The sequence below is a fragment of the Arachis hypogaea genome, chromosome 17, assembly GCF_003086295.3.
Source record: "Arachis hypogaea cultivar Tifrunner chromosome 17, arahy.Tifrunner.gnm2.J5K5, whole genome shotgun sequence".
NCBI lineage: Eukaryota > Viridiplantae > Streptophyta > Magnoliopsida > Fabales > Fabaceae > Arachis > Arachis hypogaea.
In genome coordinates, this window is record NC_092052.1 from 65,367,619 (window position 1) to 65,386,518 (window position 18,900).

General features: G+C 34.5%; 1 protein-coding gene and 1 pseudogene across 1 annotated transcript; both read left to right on the forward strand.

Annotated features, from left to right (window-relative positions):
* Positions 1-6,519: 6,519 nt before the first annotated feature.
* On the forward strand, positions 6,520-7,731 carry LOC112764726 (uncharacterized). Its single transcript, XM_025810487.2, has 2 exons — positions 6,520-7,162; positions 7,250-7,731. Exons 1-2 carry the CDS (start codon positions 6,785-6,787, stop codon positions 7,493-7,495), a joined length of 624 nt encoding a protein of 207 aa, XP_025666272.1. The 5' UTR covers positions 6,520-6,784; the 3' UTR covers positions 7,496-7,731.
* Positions 7,732-8,533: 802 nt separating this feature from the next.
* On the forward strand, positions 8,534-10,562 carry LOC140180967 (uncharacterized; annotated as a pseudogene).
* The last annotated feature ends 8,338 nt before the right edge of the window (positions 10,563-18,900 follow it).

Here is an 18,900-nt window from a genome sequence, read left to right on the forward strand (position 1 = left end):
CCTAAGATTAGACCAAACGGGCCGAACCGGACCTGTATTGGGCCCAAGGCCCAACCCAAGCTTCATTAAAACAAAAGAGCTCAGCTCTTCTTCCCTTCCCATAAGCTAGACACGCTGGGAAATATTGAAGGGTGGAGGAAGAAGAAACAAACCCTTGGTTTAATTTTCAATCCAACATAACTTTTCGCTCTGAGCTCCGATCGCCGCACCGTTCGCGGCCACGCGACCCACAAGCTCTACAAAGCCCAGTGCTTTATAAGGTGAGGAACTCTCCATCTCACTTTCAGTTTTTCCTTCCCTTAATTTTTGAAATTCTATTACTTAGAGGTTGAGATTTTGATTAATTTGATGTTCTAGGGTCAATCTAACTTGATGAACTAGAGGGATTTGGTTTATTTAAGGAACGTACGGTAAGAATCCTCAACCCATAGTAAATTTATTGAGTATATGTGATTAGGTATTGAGTTTATATGTATGGATGTCAATGATGTGTATTAGGTAATATATGTGTGTATGTGTGTGTGTGGAGCTTAATTAAGGTCTTGGAAGCTTGGAGTGGAATTTGTGTTGAAAAATCTGTTTGGGAGGCATTGAAGTCTTGAACGTTTGAGGAAAAGGTGAATTGGAAGTGTTCCGGGTTGATCGGAGAATCGGCCAAGGTATGATTTCGATTTCGTGTAGTTGAGGTAGAGGTACTTTTCTTAAACTTATTTTATTCTCAAGAATTGTTATAAATTGATATTGATGCAAATAATATATTTTTGGTGATTATGTGAGTCTTAGGGATTAATCTGAGTTGTTTTGAATAAACGGTTGATTTATTGATTGATTAAATTAGTTTCTGAATTGTGATATAATGATTATTGAGCGTTTGAATGCGTATTGATAATTGAGGTTGAATTATTGTGATTTACTGGATTAGTTGTTCGAATTCTGGGTTTTTGTTAATTTCCTTCAGTTGAGTTGGAATTGTTGAGATAATGATTTATTGGAAATGACTTGAATGATCGAGAGGTGTTTGGTTTGGTTGTTGGAACCTTTGAAGGGTGGCAAAGTCTGAATTTTAGAGGAGATGTTGCCGAAATTTTTATAAAAATCTGAGACTTTATTTGAAGCGTTATTTAAAAAAATTGATTAAGAATCATATTATTTGATTTCGATTTATTACAGAAAGAGTCATGTTTTCAATTCGATTCATAGAGAAGGAATTATATTTTGAGTTTGATTTATTAGGAAAAGTATTATGTTTTGAGTTTAATTTATTGAGAAAAAGATTTTGTTTTGAGTTTGATTTATTAAGAAAAGAGTTATGATTTGAGTTCGATTTGTTACGAAAAGGATTTTGTCTTGAGTTCAATTAAAGAATCCCATTTTTAGAAATTTTGGTGAATTTACAGTATTTGAATTTTATTGGTGAAAAAAGATGATTTTGGATCTTTAAAAAATTATTGAACTTGAGAATGAAGTAGAAAGGGAGCTTTAAGAAATTATTTCAAAATTTGAGAGTTATGCTTTTGGAAATTTCAAACGGAATTCAAGAACAGATTTTCGAAGTTAATTTGAGACTTCTGATTTGGCAAAAACGAGTGTTATGAAAGAGAAAATAATTTGAATTGTTTCTAAAAAGAGATGTGATGAGAATGATTGTGATAATGAGAAATGATGGTGATTGATTTTGATTGAGGATGAAAATGATAATAAGACTGAGTCTGATGAAGTATACCTCTCTGGATAGATGTGGTGGGGTGATTCCACTTGCTTCGGGATCTGGTGAAGTATAATTACCTACGTAGATGCAGTTGTCTGATTCCACTTGCTCCAGGTTATGGTTTGAGTCTCCTGAGGTAGATGCAGTAGTGGTTCGCCCCCACTTGTTTCTGGTTGAGAATGAAATGTGATTTAAAACTTTATTTGAGTCACAAATTTTCCTGGGTAAATGCAGTGGGTCGACTCCACTCCCGGTTGAGATCTGAGATTCTGTTGACCCTCCGTTGCAAGATGTGGTCAGACACTTATACCTTTCGTCCTTTCCGGACGTTCCTCCTTGAAGATGTAAAATTCCGGTTGGTAGATGTGGGCACGTTGGGACTGTCCAGGGTTAGCTATGGGACATGACGGGTTTGGCTGTATAACCGACATATGAGTTTATTAGCCATAGGGCAGGCATGCATCATTTGCATTTGTGTGTATTGTTTGGGTGTGCATCTTATATTTGGCTTGCCTATTTGAATAATTGTATATATATGCTAATTGAACTAATTGCTGTAATTGTTCTCTTTGTTTGTGTATTTCTTGTATTGTTTTTATTGTGTTTGAACAACTTAGAGATTCCTTACGCTGGCGATGGTGATGCTGAGGGTTCTTCCTGATGTGGTACTAGCTGTAATTGTTATCTGATTATATTTGCCTTGTACCGTTGATGCTGGTGATTGATGATGTTTTGAAATTAAATTTTGATGGTGAGTTGACTTGATTTGGGCCGGAGACCGAGTTGATTTGATTTAGGCTGAAAGCCGTAATTTGATTATAGATTGGATCGGAGGCTGAGATTTGATTTTAAGTTGGGTTGGAGGCCATGAATTAAAATTCTTATAACTAAAAATGAATTTAAAATGTTATGGGATAATTTATGCCGACGGTTGAATAAATTTATAAGGCAAACAATAATCATTGTAGTTGAAATCAATTCTTTATTTTATAAGTATCCTCTTATGACAATTCTTAAAAATCTCTTTCTGAGAACCCTGTAAAGGACGATATTCTCACCCCCTATAGATTTTCTATTTCAGGACGGACGAAGAGTTTTAAAGGAGTTCCTCCTACGAATTTGGATGTGTTGTTTAGCATTGTATATATATTATAGATTTTTCTCGTCTTTATCATTATATTCTTGCAAGAGGGATAGGAACATGATTTGTGATGATATGTATGTATATATAATTGTAAGTTACTTGTATAAGAAGTCTGGTACATTTATATATATGTGAAGATTGTGATTGAATTTGGTTATATATGCTGTTTGATTTTAAAAAAAAAATTTCTGATTTTTCAAAAAAAAAAAAAAAAAAACAGTGATACGGTTTCGAGTCAAAGACTCCTATTTCATTATTAAGTATATGTATAGTAATATTTCTCACTATCAGAGTGGCGCAGCCAGAAGCGTAACCTTCTGATAGTAAGGGTATTACATACGCATGACTTGCATTTCGCCCAACTTACGTGTATGCATGCCTCATGCGTACGCATGAGTGACAACATGTGATTTACTTAAGTAAACAGGTGGGTTGCGATTTCAGGCCAATTTTAGTCCCAATCCAACTCATTTCTGAAGTATTTGAGGGCAAGACCAAGGGAAAATCATGGAGGTAGTCATAGAATAGTTGAGGACCGTGTTTTAGGATAGAATTTAGGATAGTTTTAGGTTAAATTCTTAGATGTAGATTTTAATTCTTGTTCCTGTGTAGTTCTCTTTACATTTTCTTGTTCTATTGTCTCAATTTGCCTAGTTTTTTCTGTTAGTTTCTTTATTTTGTCTATTTTAATTTATGAATAATTGTTAAATTTCAATTCTCTTTAATGCAATTTGAGAATTTTCATGTTTAATGTTGCTTATTTGATTGGTTATTGTTGACTTCTTATTTTGGTAGTTGTAGCCTTTATAATTCTTGTAATTTGTCATATTTTATTTTTGTGCACCCTAAGTGTTTGATGAAATGCTCATCTTAGTTTTAGAATAGATTTTTGTATTCTTGACTTGGGTCGGTAACTTGGGTGACCTTGAGTTACTAATGTCCAAGTTGATTGATAATTTGGAGATCTTAATTAGTCTTATTTCCATTGACACTAATCTTTTACTAATTCAATTAGTAAGTTGGTTATAACTTATGGATTAGGATTAATTAAACCCGGTTAACTTTTCTCCGATGTTTGAGATGACAAATTGAGTTTGTTCTTTATAATTATTATGTTGTGATTAGTAACAAGGAAAGCGATCCTTAACCATCAGCCTTTGCCAAGAATTTTTTTACAATTGAATTTTCTTTCCATTACTTTAATTGCTTTTAGTTTAATTCCTTGCATACTCATTTAATTTCTTGCTTTTTACATTTCGTGTTTATTGCTATCAAACCTCGATTATCCTCACAGCCAATAATTGAGCACTTGATTGCAATTTCTAAGGAAAACGATCCGAGATTCTACTCCCAATTATTTTGGTTTGTATTGTGACAATCTTTTAAACTTTGATTATTAGGGTCATTTGTTAGTTTGGAACTATACTTGCAACGTAATTCTTTTGTGAAAATTCTAAACTGACATCTAACTAGCCCGCATCAGTATTTTTGGACAATGTCTGTGTCACATCCTGCCTCCATTCTTCTAATTCATTCATGCGATTAATTAAGTGTTGAATAACCCTTTGCATCGTTTCCATGTCAACTAGAGTTTCTTCTAAATGGGTCGTCATAACAAAAATGTGATAAAAAGACCTCATAATCATTTGTTCACGTGTTTCACTCAAGGATGGACACTCGTGTTTACTCTCAAAATTTGTTTTTACCCTCAATTGAACTCACCACTCTTACTTTTTACCACTTTTTAATCTCTTTGGCGGTTGCACTTTAGAAATCAAATAAAAATAAGAAAAGTAAAAAAATTTGACGCAACCATAAGAGAATAAAAGACTGAAATAAAAGACAAAAGACACAAAATACAAAGAAATAAAAAAATAAAAATAAATAAATAAATAACTTTTTTTTGTTATGTTTGATTTTTTCTTTTTGTCTTATTTTTTTTGCTTTTTGATTTACTGAATTGTTTTTTTTTTTTTTTCAATAAAACCTAATGTTATGGAAAACAATAAGAAAACCATGAAATTAAACAGGAAGGAAATAATAAACAATAAAAATAGACAATAACAAGAAGGAAAGAAAGAGACGAAAGAAGACACGAGTAATCGACGACGCAGGGTGAGTTTTTTTCTTTTAATATTCAAGAACACAAAGATGCAAATAAAAAAACACAAACTTAATAAATAAGATTTTTTTTTAAATTAAGATAAAGAAGAATAAATATAGATTAATAAGAATTAATCTAGTACTTAAAATTTGATATCAAATGATACAGAATAAAAGTTAAGATAAAACAAAAAATCAAAGAAAAAAATTTTTCTAACTCAATTTAATTTTCTGATGTAATAGTTAAGAGAATCATTCTATCTTTTTTGTATATTCACATTTAATTTTCTAAAAAAAACTCAAAAAAATTTTTATTTATCAAAATTAAAAAAAATAACTATTAGATTTTTTATATCTCTTAAATTTAAAATTCTAATTCATAAATTTATTAAAATAAAAATAAATTAAATAGGCCTAAAACAAACAAAACAAAATAAAATAAATACTAAAAAAATAATATCTATTTAATTCAATTTGATTAACAAAAATTTTCAATACAATTTATAAATAATAAGATGTTTGACATTTCATAATTATTAACCATTATTTAGTTTAATTTCTTAATGTATTTTTTGAATAAATAATTTAACTATATTTATAAAAAAATTTATTCTTTTAATTATTATTTTTGTAATTAGACTAATTCACATATAATAATTTTCAATTTGTCTCACAAAACTAGTATCAATATTTATGAGTTTGTGACGTAATATTTAGAATTGGAAATCAATTCGTGGAAAAAAATGTTTTCATGTTTTCATACACTTTGATACATATAAACATTAGGGGTGTAAACAAAAGGCAGATAATTCATCCAAGGTAACAGGGGTGTTTATAGGTTGCGTGAAATTGGATTTGTTTTTAATTCAGATTCGACGCTAAATATATATAGAGTTTATTTGTTAGACTCTAATCTGACTCGATGAAATCTAAATATTTTTGAATCAGGACTATATTAGATCTAAAACGGATAAAAACTGGATCTTTAAAATTTTAATAATAATTTATAAAAACATTTATTTATGATGCACTTATTTATAAAAAAAAAAATTTATTATCGAAAAGTTGATATTTATATTTGAATTTAAATTTGTCTATAAATTTTAATTTGATACTTTTTTTTATCTATTTTCTAATTCAACAAGTGTGATTAAAAATAAAATAATAAACTTATAATTAATATAACATAATATTAAAATTAATTTAAAATACATATATCTTTTTTAGTTTTCTTAAGATGTACATAGACCAGATAAAGTCGAGTTCGCCTCTTGATCCGAACTCGGTCTAAAATAATGACCGAATTTAATTTTGAGATTTTTATCCAACTCTAAATCCAATAAAATCACACCAAATTAATTCTCCAAATGTTTAGAGTCGGACGAATCTTTAGGTTCGGAACATAAACACCCCTACAAGGTAATTAGCGTGGAGGGAATAAGAGGGTGAATTTTTCCTTTTTCACGTGATGACCACCGCATTAACTTCTTACCATATTTTTTCCCTAAAATTAAAAGCTATTGTAAGATGAGAATAAATTTTGCCCCGGAGGTGAGAATGTCGTATAGCATAAGGGATAGCAGTAAAAGCAAATGGATCGACATGTGTCTCGGTTTCCACTAACGTGGCATGAGGATCGTAATGTGGTAGCCACGTATATTCGGGACAAGTTACATGCATATCTTCTATTCTTCTCCACCGCCATTGGCTTCTTTGCTCAAGTTATTATAAAGGAATCGATGTTTGCTACCAGGTCTTAAAGTGCCATAGTAAATTAACCTGCTACGTACTCTTATCATCACTCAATTGGAAGTTGAAGTGCGGAAACAATGGCGGAAGCCCAACTACGTGACCAACATGGCAACCCCATCCAACTCACTGATGAACAGGGTAATCCTGTTAAACTAACCGACGAGCATGGCCAACCCATCCACCTTACCGGTGTTGCTGCACCCGCCTCTGCCACCACCAGTTTTGGGAGTATACCCACTACTACCGCAGGTTTTGGCGGTACACCCACCACTACTACCGGTTTTGAAAGTACAGCCACTACTGGACATGCCTCTGGAGGTGGAGGGATCGCCGGACTTGGAACCTTAGGTGGCGGTCCATACGGTGGTGGTGCAACCAGAGAGAAAGGGACAGTGGGAGATATGTTAGGGAGGGACAAGAAGGACGACGACAATTCTGGCTCCAGCTCTAGCTCTGTAAGTATTTACTGTAACAATATCTTTCTTTGTTATATGTTACTCATTTCTTCATTAATTCTAATAATTTGCATGCATGATTGCTAGTCTGAGGATGACGGACAAGGTGGGAGGAGGAAGAAGAAAGGATTAAAGGAAAAGATCAAAGAGAAAATACCCGGCGTTGGAGGAGGGATGGCCAAGGACCATTCTCCCCATCAAGGGACAACCACCTCCACCACCACCACTACCACCGCCACCAGTGCTGCTGGCCAACACCCTGGGGATCATGAGAAGAAAAGCTTCATGGACAAGATCAAGGAAAAAATGCCCGGTCATCATCATAACCACTGAACCCTCTCTTCTGTGTGTATCAGATCAAGCTCTGCATGTTCATGTCCAAATAATGTAATACATGGCTAGCTGTATAGGTTACCCTGTGTCATGGTCTAGTTATGAAAGTAGGCAATTAGTCTCGTTGTTGAAGTGTTGCAATTGGGCTTTTATCATTTGTGCAGGTGTATTATTTGTATTTTGTTTGCTGTTTACTGAATTCAATATATATAGTACCCACCTTGGATATTTGTGTATTTTGTTCGTGTTCACCAGGCCACCTTTGAATTCAACGTTCCCAAGTGCCGTTATAGCGAATCTCGATTTGAGTTTGATGGACAAAATCACAAAATGTAGAATGCATCGCAACATACATCCAGTTACATGGGGGCTGTAATGGACATCAATGATTTTAGTATAAAATAAAGGGTAAACATTCAATCCGGTTTCGGATTTCCTTCTATTTCTTCGAAGGACAAAGATGCGATTTCAAACAAAATTAATTTATTGACAAATTTATTTTAGGCCGATAAAAAATTGTTAAATTTTAGGACGATAAATAAATTTGTGATAAATAATTTTGTGAGGATTTTTTTTCTAAGGATAGGGTTTTAAATTTTTATAAATTATTACTAAATTTATTTTTAAAAATTGTTTTACAACGACTATTGTCGGAAGAAATAAATATTATAAGAATAAAAATAATTATAACACGAATTTTTTTTTTAGAAAAAAATAATATCGGACAAAAAATAAGAAAAGAGACTGATGATGTTATTAGTGCTGTGGTAGAAAAGATAATAAGAATGACAAAATATGATTATATCATTAAAATAATAGAAATATAAATGATAACAATGATAGAAAAGATAGTACGATCACTACAAAATTTCTGTTTGTTTATGGGATGTTTGTTTATGGGATTTTTTTGGAAGTTTTAAAAAAATTTCATAACATATTTTATTATGGCTAAATATGAAATTTCTATTAATTAATGTTGGTTTAAATTTTTAAACCTAATTGTCCAAATAAATAGTCCATCCTCCAAAAAATCTATTTGTCCAAAAAAATTAGAAGAGAAAGAAAAGTGAGAATGAAACTCTAGATGTACACTATCGTATTCATTTCTTTGCCGTCATTGTCACCATCAAGTTCGCTATAGCGTCTGAGACCAGAGGGTGAGTAACCGGCGACGCCCACGATGCCAAGCAGGTTTTCATCTTCAACTCCATTTTCTTATAGAAGGAGTCGGATCGAGCTACCGCCAAGCACGCCACTCACGCACTCGCCGATCTTGCCAAAAACAGTAAATCTTCTATTCCTTTTCTTCGATCTCCTAGCGTGTTGCTCCCTTCATTTCGGTTTTGGCAAATTCAGTCGTGTATGTCTCTTGGTGTAAATTTTTCAGTGGTTGTGTCTTGCAGAGAAAGTGGTGAACGTGATTGTCAAAGGAGGAGCTATTCCTTCGACACATCTCCTGAGGTCATGACAGGTAACTTTTGAGATCTCCTTCTGCATTCTTTTGTGCATTCCTATGGAAGCTTTTTTTTTGTTAATTTTGTGATTTTCTTCACATTAATTTAATTTGATTGATTACTTCTTTGATTTCGGATTTGACTTGTTATTTTTACGATTATTTAGTAATTTGATGGCGATATAATTAGTGTAGATATTTTTACTTACTGATTTTGCAACGAAATTTTCGTTATAATGCAATGAAGGAATTGGTTCAGGCACTATTAAAATTTCGGAAAAACAAAGCTAATGTGTGATAACATGATCAAGTGGAGGAAGAAAATTAGTTTAGAAACTATTGTAGAGGTATTGCTTTGAATTTGTTACATATATGTCATATTATCATGATTAATTGTTATTTTGAGTTAAGGTGTGTTGTTGTATAGGACTTTGATTTCAAGAAAATCAATGAAGTGATAATCCTTCTTTAGGCTTGCCAGAAATATGAAAACATTTTTTATTGACTACAGGGTCTATGCATCAGTTTGAAAGTGAAATATGCATCAATTTAAAAGTGAAAATGGATGAGATTTAGAAATAGAAACGGAAATTGAAAAAAAAAGTAGGATTAGGAATGTGTGAGGTTTGTTGTGGTTCGCAACACTCTCGTGTGATGGTCCCCAACTTTCTCTCCCCTGAAAAATGCAAGGTTAGGTTTCCTTTTCATCAGATTCTCTTGTTCGCTTCTTTTCTTCCCTTATCTTGATTTATTCCATTGTCAGGAGCTGGAATTCATACACAAGAGTAGCAGCACTGTTGGCTATAGACCCAATATCTTCTCAACCACTCTCTTCCATCTTATTGCCACCAACTCTTACCACTTCCTCATTCCCTTCATTCCTATCTGAGGTACTCTCTTTTTTTTTATCATCTTTCCCTTTATTGAAATTTTCAACTCAATCAAATTTTTTCACAGAAAGGTTGAAAGACAAGTTAAATGAGTTTTTCAACTGTCAATACGAGCTCTTTGTTATTCACTGCTCTAATTAGGTTACTACTCTATCTTAAGGACCATCAATTGCTTGTTGGTTGTTACTTCTTTTACAATCTTTATCTTATTGTATTTATGAATAATCAAACAGCTGGAGCAGAGGTGCAAGTATTGGGTGGCATAGTGATGATAATAGACCCTACCTCAAACAGCGGCACTTTGCAGTCAGAATTCCACTTTCCACTACTCCTCTCTTTTATTGAATTTTATTTAATACTGTTCCTGACAATTTTGGTTCAGCAAAGATGGTGTGCTATTTAAATAATTATGACAAGGATTTTAATGGTGGACTTTTTCGTTTTCAGGATGGCCAGCCAATGTCAATTATGCCAAGGGTTAGAATGAGTTTATACTCTTTCACTACTACCACTTGTGTTTTTCTTTTCTGGTCAAATGGTTTCTACTGCTAAATAAGGAGAGTGATTTCTCAAAATTTCATTATTGAAATGATTCAATGTAAGAGAAAATGTTTTCTTTTTTAATTTATTTTATCCTTTTTTATCTTTTAACAAGATGTTCTGATGTATACTGCTGACCAGCGTAACATTTATTCTATTGATGAGGTATATTCAATTGTGCTCCTTTCTTGCATGCCCTTACTTACTTTGCCTTGTACATAATCAGCTGTTTTATTTTGATTTAAATATCCTTCTCCCAGACTCCGTGTCCTCAGAAGAAAAGGAATAGAAGAGAAAACAGAAAATCATAACTGTTATCTTTGATAGTTACCTGATGAGAAACCATATTAATTCTCAAAAAAAGTACTTACTTTTGGATACCATTCTAAAGATTCCATAATGCTGAAATAAATTAGTCAAGGATGTATCTGGTGCTTTCACTAATTTATGTCAAAATATTATTTTGGTGAAATGGTTATATGAACTCATTTGATCTTCTTTACAATTTGTGTATAGTAGAATGGCATATGAGAACAAGAATGGATTACATTTTCCAGTGCTTTTACATTGAATTAAAAATTAAAAATCTTCGTATAAGTAAAATTGATTTCACCTACTGGTGTGTTCCTTGTAGAAGCTAAACTCGGTGATGATCAATTGATCATGCTCACAAGAACTTTGATGCTTGTTTAAAAAAAGGAACCTTAGTTGTTGATATAACACCCTAATTACCCTAAGCCTTACCTCACATCGTAAAGCAAAGGTTAATCAAAGGTTACGACAATTTTAAAACCTGAACATATATATATATAGCGCAAAACGTTCACACGAAGCTACAAACTTAAGGCACAAGATATACATACATATATCAAGACATATATAGATATATAAGCAAAATAGTATAAAGATCTAGCCGCAGCTCGCGGAGTTTAAGCTGGCTAGTTATATACAGACAATACAGAGTTTTTGAAAGTAAAACAGCTTATGCAATATTTCTCTCAAAGTAAGTCTCTAAGGCATAGATAAATACAAAAGTGAGAGATCTACACAAAATAAACCAAAAGACTTCCAAAACATAGCAAGGATCTTTCGCTTTGTCATCATCAAGCAACTCACCGAGGTGGGTTGCGACCTGCATCTAAAAAATAACAACAAAATATGGTATGAGAACCAGAGGTTCTCAGTATGATAACAGTGCCCAATGATGTAAGATACAAGACTCCGGGACGCCAGAGGCAATCCTAGAACTTCATATCCATCACAAGATTCAAGCTTAAACCATCAGTAAATTTAAAACGTTAACTTTAAAACCACAATGAAAAAGGGTAATCTAACTGAGTGGAGTTCTAATCTAACAATTCTTCGCTGTCCCACAGCCTTTGCCAGCCTAACTGCCATGCGATCCATCGCCACCTCCTTCCGAACCTCCTCAATCCCAGCAGAAAACACAAGTAATTCATACAAGTAAAGCACAAATAATTATCATATATAGCAAGTAAAGCAAGAAGCAATTAAACATGTTATACAATTAGGCAAACAATGCAAGTCGGCAAAGCAAACAAACATATAGAATATGCGCATGATGAATGCTTGTCCTAAGTGGCTCGTGATATCACTTATCGGTCTATAAATGCTAACCCAACACATCCTTCCGGATGTAGCCTTCCTGCCACGCCAGAAATATAGGCTCTGTACACTCATGCAGCCGAAAAATATGCCACGCCGAGGATATAGGCCCCGCACACTCATGCAGTAGGGAGTCTGCTACGCCAACGATATAGGTCCCGCACACTCATGCAGCAGAGAAGGTTATGCGAGCGAGATACCACCCTAGCCCTCACATCTCAATGTAAGCGGGATAAACCAACCGTCCTTACGCCGGCGTCGCGACCTCGACAAGCGGGAGACTACCACAGCCCTTGCCCGAGGTGCATAGCGACTCAACAGTCTCAGCATAAAACAATATATCATTGGCTTTCACAAATCATTTTCAATACTCAGTAAGGTCATATTTCCACTCCAAGTCCTAGACTTGTCTCAAACACCGTCAATACGTAACTCTATAACTCATCACATTAATCATCATTACAGTACTCTACCATCTCACTCAATAAATCCATCCTCAGTACTCCAAAAATCTAAGTCTCCGTCTTCTAAAATTCATATTAAAATTCAACTATTTAAGTCTCTAACTCATCTTTAGTAGTATTAGGACCTAAGCACTAAATAGTATTCTTAAACGGTATGTAAAGAATGTATGGAAAGCTAGAGAACCTTTGAAAATGAAGAAAAATGATATTTCAGCAAAATAGGGGTCTTGCGTATGCAAGCCCCTGTCTCGCATACGCATGCAGTCCAAAAATGGGTGGTCGCGTATGCAACCACCTGCTCGCGTATGCGAGTGTCCCAACCCGAATGGATTGCTCGTGTCGCGTGTTAAAGTTTGCGTACGCAAGGGTCAATATTCTAATAGTTCGCATACGCATGCAATGCCCGCGTACGCGAGATGCCCAACCCGAATGGATTGGCCGCGTCACGTGCACTGTGTCGCATACGCAACCCTCACCAAATTTAGAAAATTTTCAAATCTGCAGAATTTCAATTTTAAACCCCAAACTTTAAACGTTCATAACTTCCTCGACAAAAATCCATTTTTCTCAAACTTTATATCAAATTAAATCCCCTTGAATCATCTTTAAATTAAAACAAATTTCAATCAATTCTAAAAATTGAGGCTCAAGTTATGATCCATCAAAGTTCGGTAAAACAAGGTTTTCACAAAATCAGCAAGGTTCCCAAATTTTCCAAACACCTTAACCAAAACCATTTCATAAACATTCTTTTGCACATCGCTTCTTATCATTCATGTCCACAATCACAACCATATGTCTCTCCAATCACCTATTGACTTCCTCCAACACTTGAACCCTATTTCATTCAATTTTTCCAACATAATTCAACAAAATTTTACAAGTTCTAAATCAGGATTCCAACCTTCCCAATCTTACACAATTTAACTCTTCACCAACATAATTCATCATATCTCCTCATATTTCACATAGTTATCATTATTCATTCTAACATCAATAATTATTATCATAATTCATCAAAATCATCACAAGCATCAATAATTACAATCCACTATCAACCATTCAAACCTATCCTATGGTCCACTAGCTTAAGTGTCTAGAAATATTATATATTACATAAAGAAAACTGAAACCATACCTTGGCTGATTTCCAATATGCCAAAAACCAAAGATTGAGTCCAAACCAAGCTTCCAACCAAAATCAAGTCACCAATCCCAAACCAAAAGCTTCCAAATATCCAAGGAAACTCCAACAAGCTCCAATATTCAAACTAACATCATATATTTCATAAAAATCAAAACTTAATACTCACAATATATCAATTTACAAAGATTTTTGAGAAACCTTACCTTATCCACTGAAATTTGGGGTAGAACCCAACAATCCCTCACTAATGGTTAGTACCTAAACAACCAAAACACAATTTCACTCAAACCAAAATCTAAAATTTCGAATTTTCTTAGGGCAGAAAACTAGGCAGATATTGGTGAGTAGATTACCAAAATACCTAGCTAGAAGTCATGGTCTCGATGAGAGCTTCGTGTAGCCGTTGACGGCACGCAAATTGGAGCACTGTAGCTCGAGTTATGGTCACCGGAAGTTGTATGTGAATAGTGACAACGTAGGAAAAGCTCTCACCTCTCTCCTCACTTCAGCTGCTGGTGTGTGTGGTGTTTGATGAAGAATGAGCTCATTTAAGTATATTTATATGTTGGGTTTAGGCCCAACTTAGGCTCAGTCCAACCCGATAGCGTTTTTAACCCGTTTGCCTCACCTTGGGCCAAAACCTTTAGAATTAGTGCCCGATTTTCAATTTTAAAAGTTTTCCTAAGTTTTTCTACTATTTTTATTATTTTTCACATAGTACCAGACAGACTTAAGCCGGTACTACCGGCTAAAAGAACCGGTACGCGTTTTTTACGCAATTTTCGTAGAAAATTATATTTTTTCCACTCAGAAAAATTCACTGAATTCAAATCTCACCGCTAAAATTCTAAATTATGAATTCTAATTTCTCGAACCTATTCCGAGCGATATAATCATTATTTTATATTATCTAAATGGTCGATTAAAATTACGATTCTTACAGTTAAGATTTGACTGCTACTTTAAAAAAGGACTTAATACTTCATTGACTGAAAGAAACTAAGTTATGCAGAGTAAACTTATGTTGTAAGAATTTGTGTAGGCAAAATGGTGAAAGAACATAAGTCCCCAGTATGCTACATGTACCTATTTTGAGCTTCATTCTAAGGGGTGGGCGCTGAAATTTCAACAATAAGATTAGTATTCTGTATTGTTTTATCTTGTTATTTTCTATTCTTATTGTTGAAAAGTTAGAGTTCTTTATCTAAAATTAAATGCGATATTTCAGAAACTAGTTAAACCTATGAGGATTGAGCGCTAGGCCGTTATAAACTTCTCAGCTCGCTGTGACACACGTTTTCTGTGTAATACCATCAAGAAGTGTGCTGAAATGAAGGGGATTGTAAGAGTTTTATGACAAATTTATTCTTTATTTAAGCATGTTCATTCCAATGATGGTAACAAAGATGAAGGTATCATCAGGTGAGTGTTATCTAATAATGGCATTAGTTTGCGGTTGAAAAGATTTGAAGTCCTCATTCATGTATGTTATTATTGTGGTGTTCTTTTCAGGGAGCTATTTATGGACTTCTATGAAACTTCAAAACAAAGGAAGTCTGAACAAATTATAATTTTCAGGTATTGGATTAGTTAATTGAGGATTCATGCATTGGATTAGTCCTAATGATGATTTACAAAATAGAATTTGGTTCTATTTTCCTTACCGAGTGTAATGGTGTAGTAAACTAGCAAAAGCTGTATATAACTTTAGGGTTGCAAATATTGAAAATACTTGCATAATTGTGCAAATGTGAGTTCTATGGTTCCCCAGATGCATTCTCTGCTTTAGTTCATGAATATAAATGCCCCCTAAAGATCTTCTGGGATTGCTGATAAACCCCAATTTTGTGGTTTATCTTGTGTTTAATTTAGGGAGATTTTATCACATTTTCTCACATTTATTCAATGAAATAGCATGGTTTTGTAATTCTCCCTAAATTTGTGCTTAAGTGTGAAAACATACTTTTTAGGCCCTTAAATTGGAAATTTTAATTCACCTTTGATTCCACTAGATGCCTTGATGTGTTTGTTAGTGAATTCAGGTTGAGAAGGCTAGGAATGGATCAAAGAAGTGAAGAGAAAAGCATGCAAAGTGGAGAATTCAGGGAAAAACAAGGATTTGGAGTGCATACATCAACGCGCACGCGTGACATACGCGCACGCATGAAGATGAGGTCATCCAGGCGATGCGTACGCGTGACATGATGCGTACGCGTGAGAGGAAAATGTCAGACGATGCGTATGCGTGACCCATGCATACGCGTAACAGCTCGCATGTGACCTCATTAAAGTGAAAACCACTGGGGGCGATTTCTGAGCTGCCCAGGCCCAAATCCAATTGATTCCTGAGGGTATTTCATGCAAAATTGAAGATTGAGCAAGGGGGAGCAATTAGTTGTAGACTAGGAAGCATGTAGTTAGTTTCTAGAGAGAGAAGCTCCCTCTTCTCTCTAAAATTAGGTTAGGATTAGGTCAAATTCTCTTAGATCTAGGTTTAATTTCTTGTTTTTATCTTGTCTTCTATACAATTCCTTGTTGTATTGTCTTAATTCTTCTCTTTTCTTTTGTTAATTTCTCATTTTGGTTATTTTTATGTCATGAACTCTTGTTAATTTCCATTCTCTTTAATGCAATTTTGAGGTATTTCATGCTTAATGTACTTTCCTTAGTTGTTGTTGTTAATTTCTTGTATTGTGTAGTAGTAGATTTCATTAATGAGCACTTTGTTGAATTTGGTTTGCATTTAATACAATTTCATGTTTGATGTTCTTTTATTGTTAATTGAGTTGTTGTTATTGTTTCCTTGCAATTGGTAGTTGTTAGATTTTATTCTCGTTGTCATTTTAGCTTGCTTTCTTTTTATGCCTTCCAAGTGTTTGACAAAATACTTGGAAGGATGTTAGAGTAGATTTTTGAGCATTCTTGGCTTGGAAAGAGGAATTAGACAATCTTGAGTTATTAAGACCCAACCTATGATGGTGATCTAGAGTTGTTGGCTAGTATTGTTTCCATTGACTCTAATCGCTTGCTAATTGAATTAGTGAGTTGATTAGGACTTTTGGATTGAGATTAGCTAGTCTTATTTGACTTTCTCCCTATGTGAAGATAACATTATACCTTCTTCTATTGTTGGAGATGACAAAATAGGATAAACTCATGTTAATAATTGTTATGATTAGTGACTAGGATAGAAAGCTTATATTCTCAATCCTTGCCATGAATGTCTCTCCTTATTATTTGCTTTCTTTAATTGCCTACTTTATTTTCTTGCCATTTATTTTCTTGCCCTTTTACCAATCAAACCCCCCCGTGTTCCTTCATAGCCAATAATCATTCACTTCATTGCAATTCCTTGTGAGACGACCCGATGTTTAAATACTTCGGTTAATTTTGATTGGGGTTTGTACTTGTGACAACCAACATTAAAACTTTGATTAAGCATTGCTTGTCGGTTGGGAACTATACTTGCAACGAACTTGTTTCCTCTAATCGAGAAGAAATTCTTAGCCGACGGTTTTGCTCTTTCAAGTTTTTGGGGCCGTTGCCAGGAAATTACAATGGTGCTATGTTATTAGCTATTGTATATATGTTAATATTGTGAATATGTGGTGCACGAAATTGTGATCATCAATGGCGCCAACAACTTGGTACGCACAATTGTAATCTCAACACTTTGTCACAACTCCGCACAACTAACCAGCAAGTGCACTGGGTCGTCCAAGTAATAAACCTTACGTGAGTAAGGGTCGATCCCACGGAGATTGTCGGCTTGAAGCAAGCTATGGTCATCTTGTAAATCTTAGTCAGGCGGATTCAAATGGTTATGGAGTTTAAGATAATTGAAATATGAATAAAACATAAAATAAGGTAGAGATACTTGTATAATTCATTGGTGAGAATTTCAGATAAGCGTATGAAGATGCTTTGTTCCTTCTAAACCTCTGCTTTCCTATTGCCTTCTTCCAATCATTCATACTCCTTTTCATGGCAAGCTTATGTTGGGTTTCACCGTTGTCAATGGCTACCTCCTGTCCTCTCAGTGAAAATGGTCCAAATGCGCTGTCACCGCACGGTTAATCATCTGTCGGTTCTCGATCATGTTGGAATAGGATCCATTGATCTTTTTACGTCTGTCACTACTCCCAACACTCGCAAGTTTGAAGCTCGTCACAGTCATCTCTTCCCGGATCCTACTTAGAATACTACAGACAAGGTTTAGACTTTCTGGATCTCAGGAATGCTGCCAATAATTCTAGCCTATACCACGAAGACTCTGATCTCACGGAATAGAAGGCTCGGTTGTCAGGCGAGGCAACCATGCGTCATGAACCAGGAGACTAAGAGATACGCACTCAAGCTATTGCAAGTAGAACGGAAGTGGTTGTCAGGCACGCGTTCATAGGTGAGAATGATGATGAGTGTTATGGATCATCACATTCATCAAGTTGAAGAACGAGTGTATATCTTAGAGAAGAAATAGGCTTGAATTGAATAGAAAAATAATAGTACTTTGCATTAATTCATGAGGTACAGCAGAGCTCCACACCTTAATCTATGGTGTGTAGAAACTCCACCATTGAAAATACATAAGAACAAAAGGGTCTAGGCATGGCCGAATGGCCAGCCCCCAAACGTGAACATAGAGCTCAAAAGGTATATGAAAAGTATGAAAATACAATAGCAAAAGGTCCTATTTATAGAAAACTAGTAGCCTAGGGTTACAGAAATAGGTAATTAATGCAGAAATCTTCTTCCGGGCCCACTTGGTATGTGCTTGGACTGAGCATTGAAGCTTTCACATGTAAAGACTTTTCTTAGAGTTAAACGCCATCTTTTGTGCCAGTTTGGGCATTTAACTCCAGCTTTTATGCTAGTTCTGGCGTTTTGACGCTAGAATTTGTATGCTGACTTGGGCCATCAAATCTCGGGAAAAGTATAGACTATTATATATTTCTGGAAAGCCCAGGATGCCTACTTTCCAACGCAGTTGAGAGCGCGCCAATTGGGCTTCTGTAGCTCCAGAAAATCCACTTCAAGTGCAGGGAGGTCAGAATCCAACAAGATCTGCAGTCCTTTTTCAGCCTCTGAATCAGATTTTTGTTCAGGTCCCTCAATTTTAGCCAAAAAATACCTGAAATCACAGAAAAACACACAAACTCATAGTAAAGTCCAGAAATGTGATTTTTATTTAAAAACTAATAAAAATATAATAAAAACTAACTAAAATATACTAAAAACATATTAAAAATAATGCCAAAAAGCGTATAAATTATCCGCTCATCACA

What these genes read in the sequence shown, in the direction of transcription:
- LOC112764726 (XM_025810487.2), top strand. Translation starts at nt 6,785, where the DNA reads ATGGCGGAAGCCCAACTACGTGACCAACATGGCAACCCCATCCAACTC. An exon ending in CTGGCTCCAGCTCTAGCTCT is followed by an intron (nt 7,163 to 7,249) that starts GTAAGTATTTAC and finishes CATGATTGCTAG; the next exon opens with TCTGAGGATGACGGACAAGG.